General features: G+C 47.4%; 1 protein-coding gene across 2 annotated transcripts; it reads left to right on the top strand.

The window, feature by feature from the left end:
• Positions 1 to 341: 341 nt before the first annotated feature.
• On the top strand, positions 342 to 16,859 carry AKR1A1 (aldo-keto reductase family 1 member A1). Of its 2 annotated transcripts, XM_072772387.1 has the most exons (9): positions 342 to 766; positions 10,344 to 10,433; positions 13,572 to 13,691; positions 13,862 to 14,013; positions 14,639 to 14,834; positions 15,311 to 15,510; positions 15,767 to 15,839; positions 15,981 to 16,067; positions 16,703 to 16,859. In XM_072772387.1, exons 2-9 carry the CDS (start codon positions 10,350 to 10,352, stop codon positions 16,766 to 16,768), a joined length of 978 nt encoding a protein of 325 aa, XP_072628488.1. In that variant the 5' UTR covers positions 342 to 766; positions 10,344 to 10,349; the 3' UTR covers positions 16,769 to 16,859. The 2 variants fall into 2 exon arrangements, with proteins under 2 accessions (XP_072628488.1, XP_072628489.1); XM_072772388.1 differs by lacking the exon at positions 10,344 to 10,433 and having other exon boundaries at positions 351 to 766.
• The last annotated feature ends 2,286 nt before the right edge of the window (positions 16,860 to 19,145 follow it).

Genomic DNA, 19,145 nt, shown 5'->3' with positions numbered 1-19,145 from the left:
CGGCCTCAGGTAGACGCCGGGAACCTGGCTGACTCTAAGGGAAAGGGGCGAGAGCTGGTTCTTTCTTTCTTTTTTTTTAAATTTGATTTATTTATTTATTCATGAGAGACAGAGAAAGAGAGAGATGGAGGCAGAGACACAGGCAGAGGGAGAAGCAGGTTCCCCGCAAGGAGCCCGACGTGGGACTGGATCCGGGATCGCGGGACCAGCAGGCGTTGGTTCGGTGAATCCAGGGGGAGGCGGCCCGAGGAGCACTTGCCACGTGACCCCGGGGCCCTCCCGCTCCCGCAGCGGCCGCTCCCCAGAAGGCGGCGCGGCCTAGAGCGGCGGCGCGCGGTGCACTGTGGGCCAGCAGAGGCGCGAGCCCGCCGCCGCCGGAGCCCCCACGTGGCAGGCGGCTCGGGGTTCCGCCAGCCCCGCGTGCTCCAAACTTGCGCAGCGAAGCGTGTCTAAACTCCAGCCAATCCGACCGCTAGCCCCTAGAGGAGGGGAAGGTGCAGGCTGCCCGCTCTGGCTTCCGCCAGCTCCTCACGGGGGACAGGGGTGGGGTCCGCCGCCGCGCTTGACGTTGAAAGCCCGGCCCTCTCCCCTCTGGGAGGAGCTTCCTCGTCGCTGCCAGACTTAAGCCAGGTCCCGGCCTTCAGCATCGGGCCATCTTCCCTCGCAGCCCAGCAGTTCCCGGAGCTGAGGCGTGTTGGATCGTGGGCAGGGCACAGAACCGAGCAGAGATCACACTGCCTCGTTGACGCTCTGCGCTCCAGCCGGGGTGAGTTGCTGCTGCTGCTCCCATCAACTCCTGCCCCCCCGAATAGAGCAGAGAGCTCAGGCTCTGGAGGCAGTCTGACTCGGTTTCCCATTTGAACCCTGTGTGGTGATGTTTAAATTCTCAGTTTGTCTGGACCTCAGTTTTCTCACCCATGAAATGAGTTCTTACATCGCAACTGCGGTGAGAGTTAAGTGAGATAAAGCTTTTAAAAGCATGTGTCCACTGTTAGGTTGCTCAGGAAGTTTTAGTTGAACTCTTTCTTTTTTCTTTTTCTTTTTTTTCTTTTTTTTTTTTTTTGTTTTTTGTTTTTTTTTTTTTTTGAACTCTTTCTGAGGACAGGTCTGACACCTGGACTTTGCCATGAAGAGGTGGGAAAATGAAGGAGGGAGCCAGGTTATGAAAGATATTACTAAGGAGCGCTTAGGTAGCCTAGAACTGCTGGAAGACTTTGAGCCTTGGAGTCACAAGGTCAGATTTAATGAATGGATTGTAGGGAGAGGGGCCGCACTGAAGCAGAGAGATTGGTGGTTCAGGTAGGTGTGGTTCAAGCTAGAGCAGTGGCGGTGGAGACAGACATGGATGGACTGGAGAAAGACTTAAGAAATATATTTTTTATTTTACTTTTTAAGATTTTATTTATTTATTTATTCATGAAAGACCAGAGAGGCAGAGACACAGGCAGAGGGAGGAGAAGCAGGCTCCATGCAAGAAGCCTGATGTGGGACTCGATCCTGGGAACCAGGATCACACACGCCCTGAGCTAAAGGCAGATGCTCAACCTCTAAGCCACCCAGGCGTCCCATGAAATAATATATTTTAAAATTCTAAAAAAATAAAAAATAAAATTCTTTTCACACACATCAAGAAGTACATGAAGTGTTACTGCAATTTTAGGTTTTACATTACAGTTCAGAGTAAACTATATCTGTTTAAAAAAATTTACCAGTATTAATAGGATTTTTAACCCAGCCAAATAGACCAAGTCTTGGTCACTGTTACTGTTAGTTCTCTGCTGAGCGGGGGTTCAGTCCTGGGATCATGATCTGAGCCAAAGGCAAATGCTTAACCAACTGAGCCACCCAGAGGCCTCCTTCCTCTTTTTGTTTGCTTACCAACACGATTTTTGCAGGAACTCTGGCCTTTCTTTTCTTTTTTCTTTTTTTTTTTAACTCTGGCCTTTCTATGGAATTGCATAGATATTTCCTGGAAGTGGCTGGAATGGGTAAAGTTAGTTTAGGTAACTGTGGTGGGTTTGGGAAAGCTGGGGCATGTTTTTCCATTGCTTCAGACCTCTGTTACAATGAGACTGGAATCTGAACTGTCACCAGATGGGGTTACTATTAATTCGGCTCTTCAGCCTACCCATACACAGGCTGCAAGACCTCCCTAAAAGAGTCTTGATGGTTCTGATCAGACCTGTTACTTTCCCCAAGATCTCGGTTTTCTTTCTTTTCTTTTCTTTTCTTTTTCTTTTTTTTTTTTTAAGATTTTATTTATCTATTCATGAGAGACACACACAGAGAGGCAGAGACACAGGCAGAGGGAGAAGCAGGCTCCATGCAGGGAGCCCGATGCGGGACTCGATCCCGGGATCCGGGATCATGACCTGAGCCGAAGGCAGACACTCAACCGCTGAGCCACCCAGGCGTCCGGATCTCAGTTTTCTTATTTACACAGTAGCGATTCCAGTATCATCCTGTATGAAAACATGGTTGTTGTTTTTCTGAAAATGGTAAAGTGCTTTGATATCTTTCAGAGATTATTCTTTCCAGGTTACGCAAGAAGTAAAGAAAGAAGGTGATGAAGGCAGTGACTTCCTCAAATGTTCCCCCCCCAGCTGTTAAGTTCTCCCCCTTGACACATTTGCCTTTGTGTGTCTTTGTTGTGTATGTGTGTTTGTATATGCTTACATGTGTGTTTCTTTTTTTTTTTTTTTTAAGATTTTATTTATTCATGAGAGACACAGGCAGAGTTACAGGCAGAGGGAGAAGCAAGCTCCATGCAGGGAGCTTGATGTGGGACTCGATCCTGGAACTCCAGGATCACACCTTGAGCTAAAGGCAGGTGCTCAACTGCTGAGCCACCCAGACTTCCCAACACATGTGTGTTTCTATGTGTTGTATGGGCCAGGCATTCTAGGAGTGAGGGGTTCAGATAGGTATGCTCTGACCTCAAGGAGTACCTTGGTTTGTGAGGGAAACCAATATAAACAAAAAACTGCCACCATGTGCATAGCTATTGGTGCGTGGGAGGAGAAGTGCTAGCTGAAGGATGAGCAGCAGTTAGCCAGGCAGGGGTAGGACTTGGGGAAGCAAAGTGTACCTGGAGTCACGTAAGTGAAAGCTGGTTCTGTAAAGTCTGAAACCTGGAGTTTGCCATGAAAAAGTGGGAAAATGGGAAGGTGGAGGCCAGGTTATAAAAGCTGTTACTAAGGAGTGTAGACTTCATACCGAAGGTAGGCAAAAACAGCTGAAAGATGAGCCTCTGAGTCACATGGTCAGATTTAGTGAATGGATTATAGGGAGAGGGGCTACACTGGAAACAGGAGATTGGTGGTTCAGGTAGGTGTGGTTCAAGCTAGAGCAGTGGCAGTGGAGACAGATATGGATGGACTGGAGAAAGAAAAAAAGAGATATTTTGAAATCTTTTTCACATACCTCAAGAAGTACGTGAAGTGTTACTGTAGTCTTAGGTTTTATATTACAGTTTAGAGCAAACTATCTTTTTAAAAAATATTGACCAATATTAATAGGATTTTTAACCCAGCCAAATTGACCAAATCTTGGTCACTGTTACATATTTAAAGTAGTTTTCTATGCTGGCTTCTTAGAAGTACAGGCAAGGATATACTCTCCTACCCATCACCTGTCAAACCATAATCTGATAGATAATACTAAAAGATGCCAAATGAACTGAAATAATTTATTTAGATATTTTTTTCAAGACCCTGTGGATTGTACTATGAATTGTTTAACAGTTATTATCCAGGGCCTTGAGTCCCTGCTGAGAGAGATATACCGAATGAAGAGCATTGGTGAGGCACTATGCAAAGTACTTGATAGGGCTTCTCTTCAAAATGGGGGAGGGTCCTGAGATTCAAATCCAGGTCTGTGCAGTCGCAGGCCTTGAACCATTTCCTTTGTGGTTTGCTGCTGGATATGATGAGTAGAGTTTTGGACATGTTGAGTCTTAGATACCTATAGGATGTATGGGTAGAGATGTCCAGAGGGAGCTGCAGGTCCAGGACTGGGTTGGGCAGAATCAGTGCTTAACGTGGTAAGTGAAGACATGAGCTTAACTAGGGAGTGGGAGGAGGTTTGGAGACAGAACTCTGAGGGACACTAACATTTGTGAGAGATAGAGGAGAGGCCCATGCAGCTGGGAACACTCATGTAAATACTGCTTCCTCTTTTTCCTGTGTTTTTGTTTCCTGCATCCAGGCAGCAGCTATAGAGTCCTCCTATGAGAAGGGAAGACAGCCCCAGACAGAAGGAATGTAGATGCTGACTTGGGAATAATAAAACCTGAGTCCTTTTTTTATTTTTTATTAAGGATTTTTTTTTATTAAGGATTTTAAGTAATCTGAACACCCAACATAGGACTTGAACTTACAACCCCACGATCAAGAGTTGTGTGCTCTACCAAGTGAGCCAGCCAGGTGCCCCTAAAACCTGAGTCCTGGGCAGCCCAGTGGCTCAACGGTTTAGCGCCGCCTTCAGCCTAGAGTGTGATCCTGGAGACCCGAGATCGAGTCCCATGTCAGGCTCCCTGCATAGAGCCTGCTTCTCCCTCTGCCTGTGTCTCTGCCTCTCTCTCTCTTTCTCTCTCTGTGTCTCTCATGAATAAATAAATAAAATCTTTAAAAAAAAAATCCCTTCCCTCCATCAATATCAAAAGTATTGGGATCCCTGGGTGGCGCAGCGGTTTGGCGCCTGCCTTTGGCCCAGGGCGCGATCCTGGAGACCAGGGATCGAGTCCCACGTTGGGCTCCCGGTGCATGGAGCCTGCTTCTCCCTCTGCCTGTGTCTCTGCCTCTCTCTCTCTCTCACTGTGTCCCTATCATAAATAAATAAAAAATTTAAAAAATATATCAAAAGTATTTACACAGGATACATTTTTCCTCACCCACAGGATACATATTAAAAAAAAAAAAAAAAAACCTGAGTCCTGATACCACCTATGCCCCCCTCCCCACCATGCAGCTTTTCTTTTTTATGTGTAAATCCTCTCCCAAGTTCTTTTTTTTTAATTTTTTAAAAGATTTTATTTTTTTATTCATGAGAGAGAGAGAGAGGCAGAGACACAGGCAGACAGAGAAGCAGGCTGCATGCAAGGAGCCTGATGTGGGACTCGAACCTGGGAATCCAGGATTACACCTTGAGCCAAAGGCAGGCGCTCAACCACTGAGCCACCCAGGCATCCCATTTTTAATTTTTATTTTTTACGATTTTATGTATTTGAGACACAGAGAGAGCGCACAAGCAGAGGGGAGTGAGAGGGACAGAGAGAAGCAGCCTCCCCGCCAAGCAGGGGGCCTGACGTAGGGCTCCATCCTAGGACCCCAGGGTCATGACTGAGCCAAAGGCAGACCCTCAACTGACTTTGCCACCCAGGTTCACCACCACCCCCTTTTTATTTTTATTTTATTTTTATTTTTTAAAATTTTATTTATTTATTCATGATAGACATAGAGAGAGGCAGAGACACAGGCAGAGGGAGAAGCAGGCTCCATGCAGGGAGCCCGACGAGCAGGGACTCCAGGATCACGCGGGACTCCAGGATCATGCCCTGGGCCAAAGGCAGGCGCTAAACCACTCAGCCACCCAGGGATCCCCCACCACCCCCTTTTTAAAGATTATATTTATTAGAGAGAGAGCCTGTGAGGAGGGGAAGAGCAGAGAGGGGAGGAGAGGGACAGTCAGACACTGTGCACGGAGCCCAACACGGGGCTCCATCCCAGGACCCTGAGATCACAACCTGAGCCAAAGGCAGATGCTTAACTGACTGAGCCACCCAGGTGCCCCAAACGTCTCCCAAGTTAACATAAGGGTTTCTGATTGCTGCTAGAGCCCAAGCTAGGCAGTTCCTGACAGCTTCAGAGCCTGTTAATGCAGGAGAAGGCTGGAAAGCAAATCCCCGAGGCAGAAGATAAGGAAGTCAGGAGCTGGCAAAGTATGATTTCCTGTCCTAGAGAAAAACATTTGTTCTCTGTGCCCCTCCATTCTCTCCTTTGGAGCTCTTGTTCTTTGAACCTCTTTGTTAGGTGTTCCTTATTCTATGACACCCCCCTTCCCGCACCCCCCCCTCGCCCGACGCCCCACCTCCCGGCCTCTTGGGTTTTCTTTCTTTCTTTTTTTTTTTTTTTTCCTCTTGGGTTTTCTGTTTCACCATCAAAAGGGAGAAGCAAGCATCAGGTTTCTTCCTTTTTGCCTTAGACTAGGCTTTTGTTCAAGCTCTCAGCCTAAGTCCATGTGTAATTTCAGAGTTCTCCAATGTGTGCTAGGAAATCTGGGAGAGGCCAGCAGGTCACCTGTTTGGGGATCAAGCCCAGGACACCAGCCACAGACACTGGTGGCAACTGGCAGACTAGTTCCTCCTGTGAGGTCCAGACAAACTTGCCTGATCCCTGGGAAGTTTGGTAACAATACTACCCTCAGTGATCTGTGGTTTGCTGCCCAGACTGAATAATTTTGTTTCTGTTTCAGCAGAAAAAGGTACCCATAACCACAGTATGCTAGACTATAAAAATCTTCCAGAGTTGGAAGTATTAGGAAAAACAATTTTGGTATGTCAGTTATATTTACAACTTGTCTTATTTCCTGCTCTACCATAATATTCTTGATGTCTTTTCAGAACTTAGAAACAAAGGTTATATTTATAAAGTTATTGCTGGCAATGAAATCAATCCCAAGGAAGTGATATCTATAGTACTGAGGAGATCAAGGGAAAAGGTTATTTCAAGCTTATTGGCTCTTAGGTTGAGCATTCTTTTTCTTTTCCCTTTCGCTTGGATAACTCCTATTCATCAAGACTTGATTGACTCAGGGACGCCTTGCTGGCTCAGTGGTAGAGTATGCACCTTTTATTTATTTATTTTTTAAGAGAGAGAAAGAGAGAGAGAACAGAAGTGAGAGGGAGAGAGAGAGAAAGGCAGATGCTCAACCGCTGAGCCACCCAGGTGTCCCTTCTTTTTTTTTTAGATTGGTGGATTGAGGCAAAGGGAAGGGGGATGGAGAGAGAGAATCTTTTTTTTTTTTTTTTTTAAATTTTTATTTATTTATGATAGTCAGAGAGAGAGAGAGAGGCAGAGACACAGGCAGAGGGAGAAGCAGGCTCCATGCACCGGGAGCCCGACGTGGGATTCGATCCTAGGTCTCCAGGATCGCGCCCTGGGCCAAAGGCAGGCGCCAAACCGCTGCGCCACCCAGGGATCCCAGGAGAGAGAGAATCTTAAGTAGGCCCCACACCCAGCTCGGAGCCCAGTCTCAGGATCCCGAGGTCATGACCTGAGCTGAAATCAGGAGTTGGACACTTAACCAACTGAGTCACTCAGGCGCCCCAAGCATGCAACTATTGATCACGGGGTTGTGAGTTTGAGCCCCAACATTAGATGTAGATATTACTTAAAAAAAGAAAATCTGGGGATCCCTGGTGGCTCAGCGGTTTAGCGCCACCTTCAGCCAAGGGCCTGGTCCTGGAGACCCAGGATCGAGTCCCATGTCGGGCTCCCTGCATGGAGCCTGCTTCTCCCTCTGCCTGTGTCTCTGCCTCTCTCTCTCTCTCTCTCTCTCTCTCTCTCTCTGTGTCTCTCGTGAATAAATAAATAAAATAAAATAAAAATTTGTCTTAAAAAAAAAAAGAAAAAGGAAAGAAAATCTTGGGTAGCCTGGTGACTCAGCGGTTTAGTGCCTGCCTTCAGCCCAGGGTGTGATCCTGGAGACCTGGGATCGAGTCCCATGTCAGGCTCCCTGCATGGAGCCTGCTTTTCCCTCTGCCTGTGTCTCTGCCTCTCTCTCTCTCTCTCTCTCTCTCTCTCATGAATAAATAAAATCTTAAAAAATAAAATAAAATGAAGTCTTTAATTTTTTTTATTATTTTTAATTTTTTTATTTATTTATGATAGTCACAGAGAGAGAGAGAGAGAGAGAGAGGCAGAGACATAGTCAGAGGGAGAAGCAGGCTCCATGCACCGGGAGCCCGATGTGGGATTCGATCCCGGGTCTCCAGGATCGCGCCCTGGGCCAAAGGCAGGCGCCAAACCGCTGCGCCACCCAGGGATCCCTAAAATGAAGTCTTTTGGGATGCCTGGGTGTCTTAGCGGTTGAGCGTCTGCCTTCAGCTCAGGGCATGATCCCGGGATCTGGACTCTGAGTCCTGTGCCAGGCTCCCTACAGGGAGCCTCCTTCTCCTCCTCTGCCTATGTCTTGCCTCTCTCTGTGTGTCTCCTGGGATCACATCCTGAGCCAAGGCAGATGCTCAGTCTCTGAGCCACCCAGGTGCCCCAAAAATAAAATCTTAAAAAAAAAAAAAAGAATCAAATATTATTTCCAAGAAGCCATCCTAGCAGGGTTACTCTTTTCTTGTAGCAGTTGTGCAGATTTTAGTCCTATCTCATACATTGTACTACCCTCTGTCCTCACTATACCAGCCCATAATAAACTCCAAGAGGGCAGGGACTCTGAATATGTGGGTCTCTTAGGCCCAGCACAAGACCTGGAGTATTCATCTTTTATTGACTGAACGAGTATTCGTGGGCCCTTTGGAGACTTCTGATTTTCAAAGCTCTCCAAAGAGGGTTGCTCCAGTAACACCTGTTTTGTTCAGTTGGAAATTTTCTTGTGTCTATAATTTATTGCTTTCTGCTGTATCTGATTCCCCTTCCTGGAAAGCCTTCTCCTCTTGACTCCCCTTGGGGAAGTCCAACTTAAAAGCCAATGTCTATATTCCCTGGTCCTTGCCCTACAGACGTCATTTGCTTTTCTGTAGCACATTGTGATAGGTGTCTACTGTGAGGCACAACACGTGAATATTAGGAGTCTGTTTACCTGGCTTTTTTTGTCTTTTTCCATTGGCTCCTCCTTGGTTCCTTGGCTTTGCTACTTCTCAGCTGTTGATTTGGGGGCAAATAACTTCACCTCTCTGAGTTTGCTCTTTTCTCTTCTTTCTTTTTTTTAAAGATTTTGTTCATGAGAGACACACACACACACACAGAGAGGCAAAGACATAGGCAGAGGGAGAAGCAGGCTCCATGCAGGGAGTCCAATGTAGGACTTGATCCTGGGACTCCAGGATCACACCCTGGGCTGAAGGCAGGTGCTAAACCGTGAGCCACCCAGGGATCCCCTTTTTTCTTTTTTCTTTTTTCTTTTTTTTTTTTTAATAAAGATTTTATTTATTTATTCATGAGAGACACACAGAGAGAGAGAGAGAGAGAGGCAGAGACACAGGCAGAAGGAGAAGCAGGCTCCATGCAAGGAGCCTGACATGGGACTTGATCCTGGGTCTCCAGGATCATGTCCGGGACTGAAGGCGGCGCTAAACCGCTGAGCCACTGGGGCTGCCCTGAGTTTGATTTTTTCATCTAAAAAATGGTATACGGGGCAGCCCGGGTGGCTCAGCGGTTTGGCACCTGCCTTTGGCTCAGGGCGTGATCCTGGAGACCTGAGATCGAGTCCCACATCGGGCTCCCTGCATGGAGCCTGTTTCTCCCTCTGCTGTGTCTCTGCCTCTCTCTCTCTCTCTCTCTCTCTGTGTGTGTCTCTCATGAATGAATAAATAAATAAAATCTTTAAAAAAATAAAAAAAGGGGATCCCTGGGTGGCGCAGCAGTTTGGCGCCTGCCTTTGGTCTAGGGCGCGATCCTGGAGACCTGGGATTGAGTCCCACGTCAGGCTCCCAGTGCATGGAGCCTACTTCTCCCTCTGCCTATGTCTCTGCCTTTCTCTCTCTCTCTCTCTGTGTGACTATCATAAATAAAAATAAATAAATAAATAAATAAACATAAAAATAAACAAACAAACAAATAAATAAATAAATGTATGCTTACCTTGTAAGACTCCACTCTGGCCTAGCAGCGTGCAGATCAGACCAGTCTGTGCGGGACTAGGAGAATCTAGTTTCTGAGAGCCTCCTGGGAATGTTTGTTTCATCCTCAGAGAGGTGACCTGTTCCTGAATCTGTTCTGTCACTTGGTCTCACTTTGACTTATCGTGGCCTTTGCTATCTTACGGTGGCTTGAGACTTTATGTTGTCAAGTCTGGGTACTTCAGGGAGCCACCCACCTTTGTTTTTAGGTATTAGAGCTCTCTGACACAGATCTTTAGCCCAGTAGAAGGAAGGACAGCCAGGCTGGTGGTCCAGTTAATGTTTGTCCAGGAACTACTAGCTTCGGTTGGTTCTGGTTATGCTGTTTTAGCTGCCCTCTGCTTACAGGCATGTATGCACAATCATGTATTTGTTGTCTCACATCTGTGCTCCCTTTACCACCCATGTTTTATGGGACTCTTGACCAATGGGTAGCAGAGGCTCAAGCAGCAACACTGACCCCCATACCATTCTCTTCCCATTGGTGTTTCAGGGGGCGATGGCGGCTTCATGTGTCCTCCTGCACACTGGGCAGAAGATGCCCCTGATTGGGCTGGGCACCTGGAAGAGTGATCCTGGCCAGGTGAGAAATGGAGGACAGGGAGGAGGGCTTCTTGCACCTCTGCCAGGGAAAAGGGAGAATTTGAGAGAGGGCCCCTGAATTTTCCCTAGCAGCCCCATCCTGGTACTCTATTTCAGGTAGGGATGAGCCTGAAAGGCACTGGGAAGAAACAAGGGAAGAAGAGGCCAGCAGTGAGCCCTTGGCTTCCTCAGCTAACTCAGAGGAATGGCTGCGGGGCCCAGAAGGGCTAAGGGAATAGGAAGGAACCGTTTCCCTAATGAGATCTGTACGGAGTGCTGTGGCAGACATGGGACCCCACTGTGGCCCTATGCTGATCCCTAATACGGCATTTATGTGCTGTGATCATATCTTCCTCTCCCACACAGGGCTCAAGGGCTGGGCCACTCCCTAGTGTTCAGTCCAGAGGTAGGCACATGATAGGTGTCAGGGTTTGAAGAATAGCTGTCAACTGTAGAGACCAAGGGTTAGTAAACTTTTTCTTTTCTTTTAAGATTTGTTTGTTTATTTATTCATGAGAGACGCAGAGACAGGTGGAGGGAGAAGCAGGCTTCTCACAGGGAGCCCAATGTGGGACTCAATCCCCAGACCTGGGATCACACCCTGAGCCTAAGGCAGACGCTCAACCGCTGAACTACCCAGGCATCACAGCAAACTTTTTCTTAAAGAACCAGATGCTTAATGGTTGAGATTTTGCTGGACAAGTTGCAAAATGGGGGCAATTATATCCTTTTTTATTTTTTTTTTATTTATGATAGTCGCACAGAGAGAGAGAGAGAGAGAGAGAGAGAGAGGCAGAGACACAGGCAGAGGGAGAAGCAGGCTCCATGCACCGGGAGCCTGACGTGGGATTCGATCCCAGGTCTCCAGGATCGCGCCCTGGGCCAAAGGCAGGCGCTAAACTGCTGCGCCACCCAGGGATCCCGGGGGCAATTATATCCTTAAGTAACCTTTTAAAGAGGTAACAACCATTCTTAGCTGAAAAAAACAAAAGGCTAGCTGGAGTTTAACCCTAGTATATAGACTCTTCCAATTTAGGGGAGTGTGGGAATCGAGACCAGCTTTCCTAGGGTTGTTGGAACTAGAGATGTAGCTCCCACCTGGGGTGGGGCATCTTCTCAGGGCTTCTTCCTGCTTTGGAAATCTGAGTCAGAGTTTAGAGAAGTTTGGGGATTAAGTTTGAGAAGGACTTTTGGCAGGGAGAAAGAAGAGCCTCTTCTCTCTTGGAATTAGGCTGGTATTTGTGGTGTGCTCTGCCTCTTTTTCCTTTGTTTTCCTTCCTCTAGCTGCCTAGAACCCTGGAGCCAGGGTGTCTGTACTCCAGGCAGTCGCTGACACCGCCCAGGACAGGTCTAGGAGCTAGGTAAAGGCAAGGGTGGAAATCAGAACCTGGGCCAAGACTGGTGAGGGGAGTACGTCTGGATAGTAAGAGCTGTACCTAGATGGAGATTTTATTTTTTTTAAGATTTTATTTATTTATTCATAGAGACACAGAGAGAGAGAGGCAGAGACAAGGCAGAGGGAGAAGCGGGCTCCATGCAGAGAGCCCGATGTAGGACTCGATCCAGGGTCTCCAGGATCACGCCCCGGGCTGCAGGCGGCACTAAACCACTGCGCCACCGGGGCTGCCCCGAGATTTCTTTTTTTAAGATTTTATTTATTTATTTATTTATTTATTTATTTATTTATTTATTTATTTATTTATTTATTTATTAAAAAATATTTTATTCATTCATTCAGAGAGCGAAGAGAAAGGCAGAGACACAGGCGGAGGGAGAAGCAGGCTCCATGCAGGAAGCTCGATGTGCAACTCAATCCCGGGTCTCCAGGATCACACCCCAGGCTGCAGGCGGCGCTAAACCGCTGCGCCACCGGGGCTGCCCTTAAGATTTTATTTATTTGAAAGAATGAGAGAGAACGAGCTTGAGGGAGAGAGGGCACAAGCAGAGGGAAGGGGTAGAGGAAGAAGTAGATACCTCACAGAGCAGGGAGCCTGATCCCAGACTTGATCCCAGACTCTGGGATCATGACCTGAGCTGAAGGCAGACATTTAACCGACTGAGCCACCCAGGCACCCTAGATGGGGATCTTAAAAGGCAAGGCCCTGGCACCCTTGGTTCTGCTTTTTTTTTTTTTTTTAATATAGCTGTATTTTTATTATTTTTCTTAAAGATTTTTATTTATTCATGAGAGACACAGAGAGAGAGAGGCAGAGACACAGGCAGAGGGAGAAGCACGCTCAACGCAGGGAGCCCGACCTGGGACTCGATCCCGGGTCTCCAGGATCACACCCTGGGCTGAAGGTGGCACCAAACCACTGAGCCACCGGGGCTGCCCTGGTTCTGCTTCTGATGCCAGGTTTCTAGTTTGTTTTTTAGCAAATTGACCTGTCCGCCTACTTTGTGTCTGCTTTCTTCTCTCCCAACAGAGGGCTCTGGGCCCAGCTTCATCTCACTTCTCTGCCTTCCTTAATTTTTTCCCCCCTCTCAGAGCTCTTTTGTTCCTTCGAACTCCCAGAGCTCACTTGATCTACAGGGCTCCATAAAGATCTCTCAGTGTAGCACTGGCCTATAAATTATTTACCTGTGTATTGTGTTTCCCTAATCCGCTCCTCAGACCTAGAGAACCAGTCTCCATGACCTAAACTTCTGTTTTCTTTTAATGTATCCATCCATCTACTGAGCGTCTGAGAGTACCAATGTTAGGTTTTGTTTTTTGTTTTTTTTAAGATTTTATTTATTTTTTCAAGAGGCACACAGAGAGAGAGGGGCAGAGACACAGGCAAAGAGAGAACCAGGCTTCATGCAGGGAGCCTGACGTGGGATTCCATCCCAGGTCTCCAGGATCATGTCTCTGGCTGAAGGTGGTGCTAAACCGCTGAGCCACCCGGGCTGCCCCAATGTTAGTTTTTTACTAGGCCCCACTGAGATTGCTTGGGTAGGAGGGAATCTAGGGGATTATTAGGCCAGCGCAAAGGGTTTGGGGTCTCTGAAGAGGCTTCTAGTCCCCTAGACTAGAACCATTTTTCATCTTCCCACTCCTACGTTATGGATAACTGCCCCTTTCCCCATTAGTGACCCTCAGGAGGGCAGTTTCTGGCCTAGGCCAACAGAACTGAAACCTTTGCATCTCACCTGGCAGGTAAAAGCAGCTATTATGTATGCCCTGAGTGTAGGCTACCGCCACATTGACTGTGCTGCTATCTACGGCAATGAGGCTGAGATCGGGGAGGCCCTGAAGGAGAATGTAGGACCTGGCAAGGTGAGGACTAGGGTGACGGAGGGGTGGGGTGAGGGCTGGAGTCCTGGCTGGAGGGATCTGGCAGTGTCTTCCTCCTAATTCCTCGCCCAGAGGTGAGGGTGGGTGAAATTATTTACCTGTGTATCGGGTGCCCATGGCTCTTCTCACTATGGGCCCTGCCCCTGTACCAGGTGGTGCTTCGAGAGGAGCTGTTTGTGACTTCTAAGCTGTGGAACACTAAACACCACCCCAAGGATGTGGAGCCTGCCCTCCGGAAGACACTGGCTGACCTCCAGCTGGAGTATTTGGACCTGTACCTGATGCACTGGCCTTATGCCTTTGAGTGAGTCTTGCCAGGGTCTTCATCCAGGGAGTCAGGTGTTGGGGGAGTTATGGTAGTAACTTGTAAGGCACAGGAGCAGGGCAGGAGAGGAACACTCCTCAGCTTGCCATGGGAACTCAGCCTTTTATGCCATCGCAGCCAAGAGTTTAGCTACAGCAAAGGAGTGTAGCTTCACATGAGGTGGATCCTAGGGATACATGGGTGGTCCCTCCCCCTCCCTTTATTCATTCAGGAAACTACTGGCTTCTGCTGAGCTAGGCCTAGGATTGCAGTAGAGAATCAGCTCCAGCAGAGGGTATGAGAGGAGCCTACCAGGAGCTCTGTGCCAGTCCTAGGGGAAGGTTGCAAGAACATGAAACTCTTTGAGGAGGAAGGAGTTCAGAAAGACTTCCCAGAGGAGAGGAGATACAATTTGTGTCTAGGAAGAAGAGGAGAGGGAATGGGCGTTCTATATAGAGTTAACACCTGGGTCATGACCTGAGAGGGTGAAAGAGCATGCTTTTTTTTTATTCTTGGCCTTTTGCCCTTTCTGGGCTTGGTATGGGGACACAGAGTGGCTGGATGGGCAGATAAGGCAGGAGCCTTGCATTTGTGCCCACTCATGGCGGGGGCTGTCTTTACTTAGGCGGGGAGACAACCCTTTCCCTAAAAATGCCGATGGGACAATCCGCTATGACTCTACCCACTACAAGGAGACCTGGAAAGCTCTGGAGGCACTGGTGGCTAAGGGACTGGTACGAGCACTGGGCCTGTCCAATTTCAGCAGTCGGCAGATCGATGATGTGCTCAGTGTGGCCTCTGTACGCCCAGCTGTCCTGCAGGTGAGCACAGCAACACAGATCTGTTGCTTTGAGGGCATATGTGTGTGCGGGAACATAAGTGAGCAGATGATGGGTCTACTTCATGGAGATGGCTAGCAAGTTTTCAGAAGTGTTGGCGTAGGAATTGTCTGCATAAAGGAGAGCATTGAGGTAACTACACTGGAGTTAAAAAAAACTAAAAAGTCTTTGATTCAAGCACAATGGAAATAAATGTGAACAATGTACGTGTAAAGTAAGGTTCTGTCAGTAAGAAGAAGTACTATGTATTGGTTCATATCAAACACAAGAATGTTAGAAAACCAAAAATAAAGACATTGAGGTGTGGGAAGAGAATGAATTGGAGTGGCAGGTGGAGAGTGGGGAAAGTGGGCTGAGGGGAATTGGGGAGTCAGCAATGCAAAGTTGGCCGAGATGTGGGGGCCCCACAAGCTGGGTCAGATCAGCCAATAGTGATGGGTTTTTTTTGTTTGTTTCAGGTGGAATGTCACCCATACTTGGCTCAGAAGGAGCTGATTGCTCATTGCCAAGCACGTGGCCTGGAGGTGACCGCTTATAGCCCTCTGGGATCCTCTGATAGAGCTTGGCGTGATCCTGATGAGCCTGTCCTACTTGAGGAGCCGGTAGTCTTGGCACTGGCTGAAAAGTATGGCCGGTCTCCAGCTCAGATCCTGCTCAGGTGTGGGCAATCTTGGGGAAAGAAGTGGGGAGAGGGCACCTGGGTTGGGAGGCAAGGGTTGAGTGATTCCTTATCCAACTACCTGAGTGAGGCTGCTAATCTTGCTGTATAATCTAGGGGAAGCTACTCTGAGGCATGTTCCCCATTGTATTGGGGCTCAGGGACACCAGGAGTTTAGAGAAGGCTGTGTGGAGGACGAAACAATGATTGTGAGTACTGACTCCTCTTCCTAATCTACTTCAATCCCCCACCTTAGGTGGCAGGTCCAGCGGAAAGTGATCTGCATCCCCAAGAGTATCACACCTTCACGTATTCTCCAGAACATCCAGGTACTTGGTGATGGGTCCTGTCTTCTTGGCCTCAACCTTTAGCCCGTTGGGACATAGTTTGGCTCCGACTCTGCCTGGCAAGAAGAATCCTGGCTTCCACACACAAAGCTGATTTTCCTGATCCCTACGTCTTATCCCCAGGTGTTTGACTTCACCTTTAGCCCAGACGAGATGAAGCAGCTAGATGCCCTGAATAAAAATTGGCGATACATTGTGCCCATGCTCACAGTGAGTATATATCACCTGCCAGAGTTAGGGAATATAAGATTTGGGGCAGAATTCTGGCCCAGATCTAGCCTCTCGGCCTTGCTGGTCAGAGGAGGAGCTGGATGTTGTTGGTAGGATTGCTGTCCTGAACACAGTGGGTTCTTTTCTTTTTATTAAGCTTGGGAAAGTAATAAGGCTTGGGGATAAAGCAATAGCCTTTGAGTCCCAGTCCAGCTTCGATATCTTGTGACCTAGAACAAGTTATTTAAGTTTTACAAGCCTCAATCTATCTGTAAAAGGATCCCAGTTCTTGATATATTGCAAGTTCTCAGTATATGGTATAAATGAGAGGAGGCTTTAAGGCATTCTCAGTCTTGGTAGAGGAATTGAGGTTGGGTTGAAGCCTGTTACAGGTAGGGAAATAAATAGTTCCTTATTCCAGTTGAGACTATGAACTCTTAGGGGCAGGGACAGGTATACACCAGGCTATGGATTGCTGGAATGTCAATACGGGCATTCTCTGGTGCTCAGGGTCCTGCCACTGCCATCTGGCATAGTGCTGTTTATAGGTGATGTTCAAGAGGATTCAGGGAAAGGCCCTGTGTCTTTGGAATGTCAACTCCTGCTAATAGAGTCATTTGTCTCTCTCTTTCCAGGTGGATGGGAAGAGGGTCCCGAGAGATGCAGGGCACCCTCTGTACCCCTTTAATGATCCATACTGAGACCACCACTTCCTGGTTTCCTTCCAGCTCTTCAACTACAAGGTCCTGCCACCCCCAGAAAGGAGTTAATAAAGCCATTAGAGCAGCCACACTACTTGCTTATTTGTCTGGTCAGACCTGAGATGGAAACTATTTCCCTTAGAGCTGCTGAGCTGAGGGATGCTGGATGCCACCTGTCCCAAGCTCGGACTTCTTTTCTTTTTTGTTTCTGGAGAAACCAGTATGTGGCTGAATTCCAGTTCTACTTTCTTGAATTAGGTACATTGATGTAGTACTGCCATCTAGTGGCAGCTCACAGCACTACATACTGTCCTAGAGTGCCCAAAATTAGTCTTCTCAGGGTGCCATCAAGGTAGGGAGAGTTGGGATCCCTGGGTGGCGCCTCGGTTTGGCACCTGCCTTTGGCCCAGGGCGCGATCCTGGAGACCCGGGATCGAATCCCACATCGGGCTCTCGGTGCATGGAGCCTGCTTCTCCCTCTGCCTGTGTCTCTGCCTGCCTCTCTCTGTGACTATCATAAATAAATAAAAATTAAAAAAAAAAAAAAAAAAAGGTAGGGAGAGTTGTGTGGTTTCCTGGCACTGCTGGGCCTGGGTCTTGGATTCCCAACCACGACCACCACCACCTTGTTCAGTGCCTAGGTTTAGGTCTATGAAGAGCCAAAAATACCTGTATATTTAGAAGTTCAGGAATCCCAGCTTACAAAATCAGGAAAGATAGGGATAGGGGCTTTGTCTCAGATGCTACAGTCAGTGTGCATAGGCTCCGTGAAGAAGTGAGTGAGTGAGTCTGAAAACTGGTCACTCTGCACCATCTTAAGGTTCTATCTTATGTATTTTATAGTCCCACCAAAGGCTACTGAGGCTTTAGGAGAGTTTTTAAAAAACTAAACTTAGGTCACACAAAACTAATTTTAGTTTTCCAGTGGAACCATTGCTCTTCATTCAACAAATATTTATTGAGTACTTCTATGAGTTAGGCACAATACCATACCCAGGAGACCAAGACACATAGGTCCCTATGGTTTGAAGGAGGAGACAGACTTTAATTGCATAATTAGTTTAATTGCACTTAGAAGAAGTGCTATGAAAAGTGCAGAGTGAGGAGCCTACTGATTTAATCAGCTGAGGTATGAAGGAGGAATAGGGATTAATTAGTTTAAAAAGGTGAGAGTGGGAATAGTCTTCCCTGCAAATTGGATAGCTTAGGGGGGAAAAGCCTTGAAACTAGAAGTTATTGGAAAAACCTAAAGAAGTCTTCCATAAAAATAAACAAAAAAGTCTTCCATGATAGAACCTAAAAGTGAGGGGATCCCTGGGTGGCTCAGTGGTTTAGTGCCTGCCTAGTGTTTAGGCCCAGGGTGTGCTCCTGGAGTCCCAGGATCGAGTCCCACATAGGACGCCTGTGTGGAGCCTGCTTCTCCCTCCACCTGTGTCTGCCTCTCTCTCTCTATGTCTCTCATGAGTAAATTAAAAAACAACAACAACAACAACAAAAACACCTGAAAGAGTGCGGATGGAATGGCATGGAAGAATGCTAAAATTAGGTAGGGCCTGGTGATAGCCTAGGAAACTGAGTTGGATTTTACTTTTATCCTGTATGCAGCAGGAGGCCGAGGAAGAGAAGCCCCTGGGTGGCTCAGTTGGTGGGGCATCTGCCTTTGGCTCAGTTCATGGTCCCAGGGTCCTGGGATTGAGCTCTGCATTGGGCTCTCTGCTTGGTAGCGGCCTGCTTCCCCCCCTTCCTCTGCCTGCCACTCTGCCTACTTGTGCTTACTCTCTCAAATAAATAATATCTGGAGAAAAAAAAAGCTAAGGAAGAGTTTGGAGCAGAATTAATTTGGTTTTATTTGTGTCTTAGCAGCACAACACTGGTGTAGTGGAGAGAATGGATCAAACAGATAAAAAGTAGATAAAGGGAAGCATGATGGAAGTTAGTCTTTTCTCTCGTCCTTTGAACCTGAAACAACCCACACCTTAGCCCATTATACAGTTAAAAGTTACTTAAATGTTCAGTTTAGCTGTCACTTCTGAGACATCTTTCCTGACCTCACCCTCCTCAGGTGGCTTGCTATACAATTCCATAGCTCCTTGACAGACTTTGATGATCTAAGTTTCTACAGTTATGAAGTAGTTTGAGTATGAGGCATATTAATTTGCTAGGCCTACTCTAATGGTACCACAGAATAGGTGACTTAAAGAAAAGAGATTGATTTCTCTGGAAAGCTACAAGTCCAAGATCAAGGTATCAGCAGGATCACTTCCTTCTGAATGTCATGAGGGGAGGATTTGTTCCAGGCCTTTCTCCTTGGCTTATAGGTGGCTATCAACCTGTGCCTCTAGATTTTCTTTTCTCTTTGTTGTATCTACATCCAAAT

Source organism: Canis lupus, chromosome 13 (assembly GCF_048164855.1).
Source record: "Canis lupus baileyi chromosome 13, mCanLup2.hap1, whole genome shotgun sequence".
NCBI classification, from domain to species: domain Eukaryota; kingdom Metazoa; phylum Chordata; class Mammalia; order Carnivora; family Canidae; genus Canis; species Canis lupus.
Note: the sequence above shows the minus strand (reverse complement) of the source record. Positions and strands in the feature narration are given on the sequence as shown.

Excerpts from the sequence above, each read along its gene's own strand:
- AKR1A1 (XM_072772387.1), top strand. The coding sequence starts at position 10,350 with ATGGCGGCTTCATGTGTCCTCCTGCACACTGGGCAGAAGATGCCCCTG. Across the intron at positions 14,835-15,310 it reads TACGCCCAGCTGTCCTGCAG|GTGGAATGTCACCCATACTT; the intron begins GTGAGCACAGCA and ends TGTTTGTTTCAG. Across the intron at positions 16,068-16,702 it reads ACATTGTGCCCATGCTCACA|GTGGATGGGAAGAGGGTCCC; the intron begins GTGAGTATATAT and ends CTCTCTTTCCAG.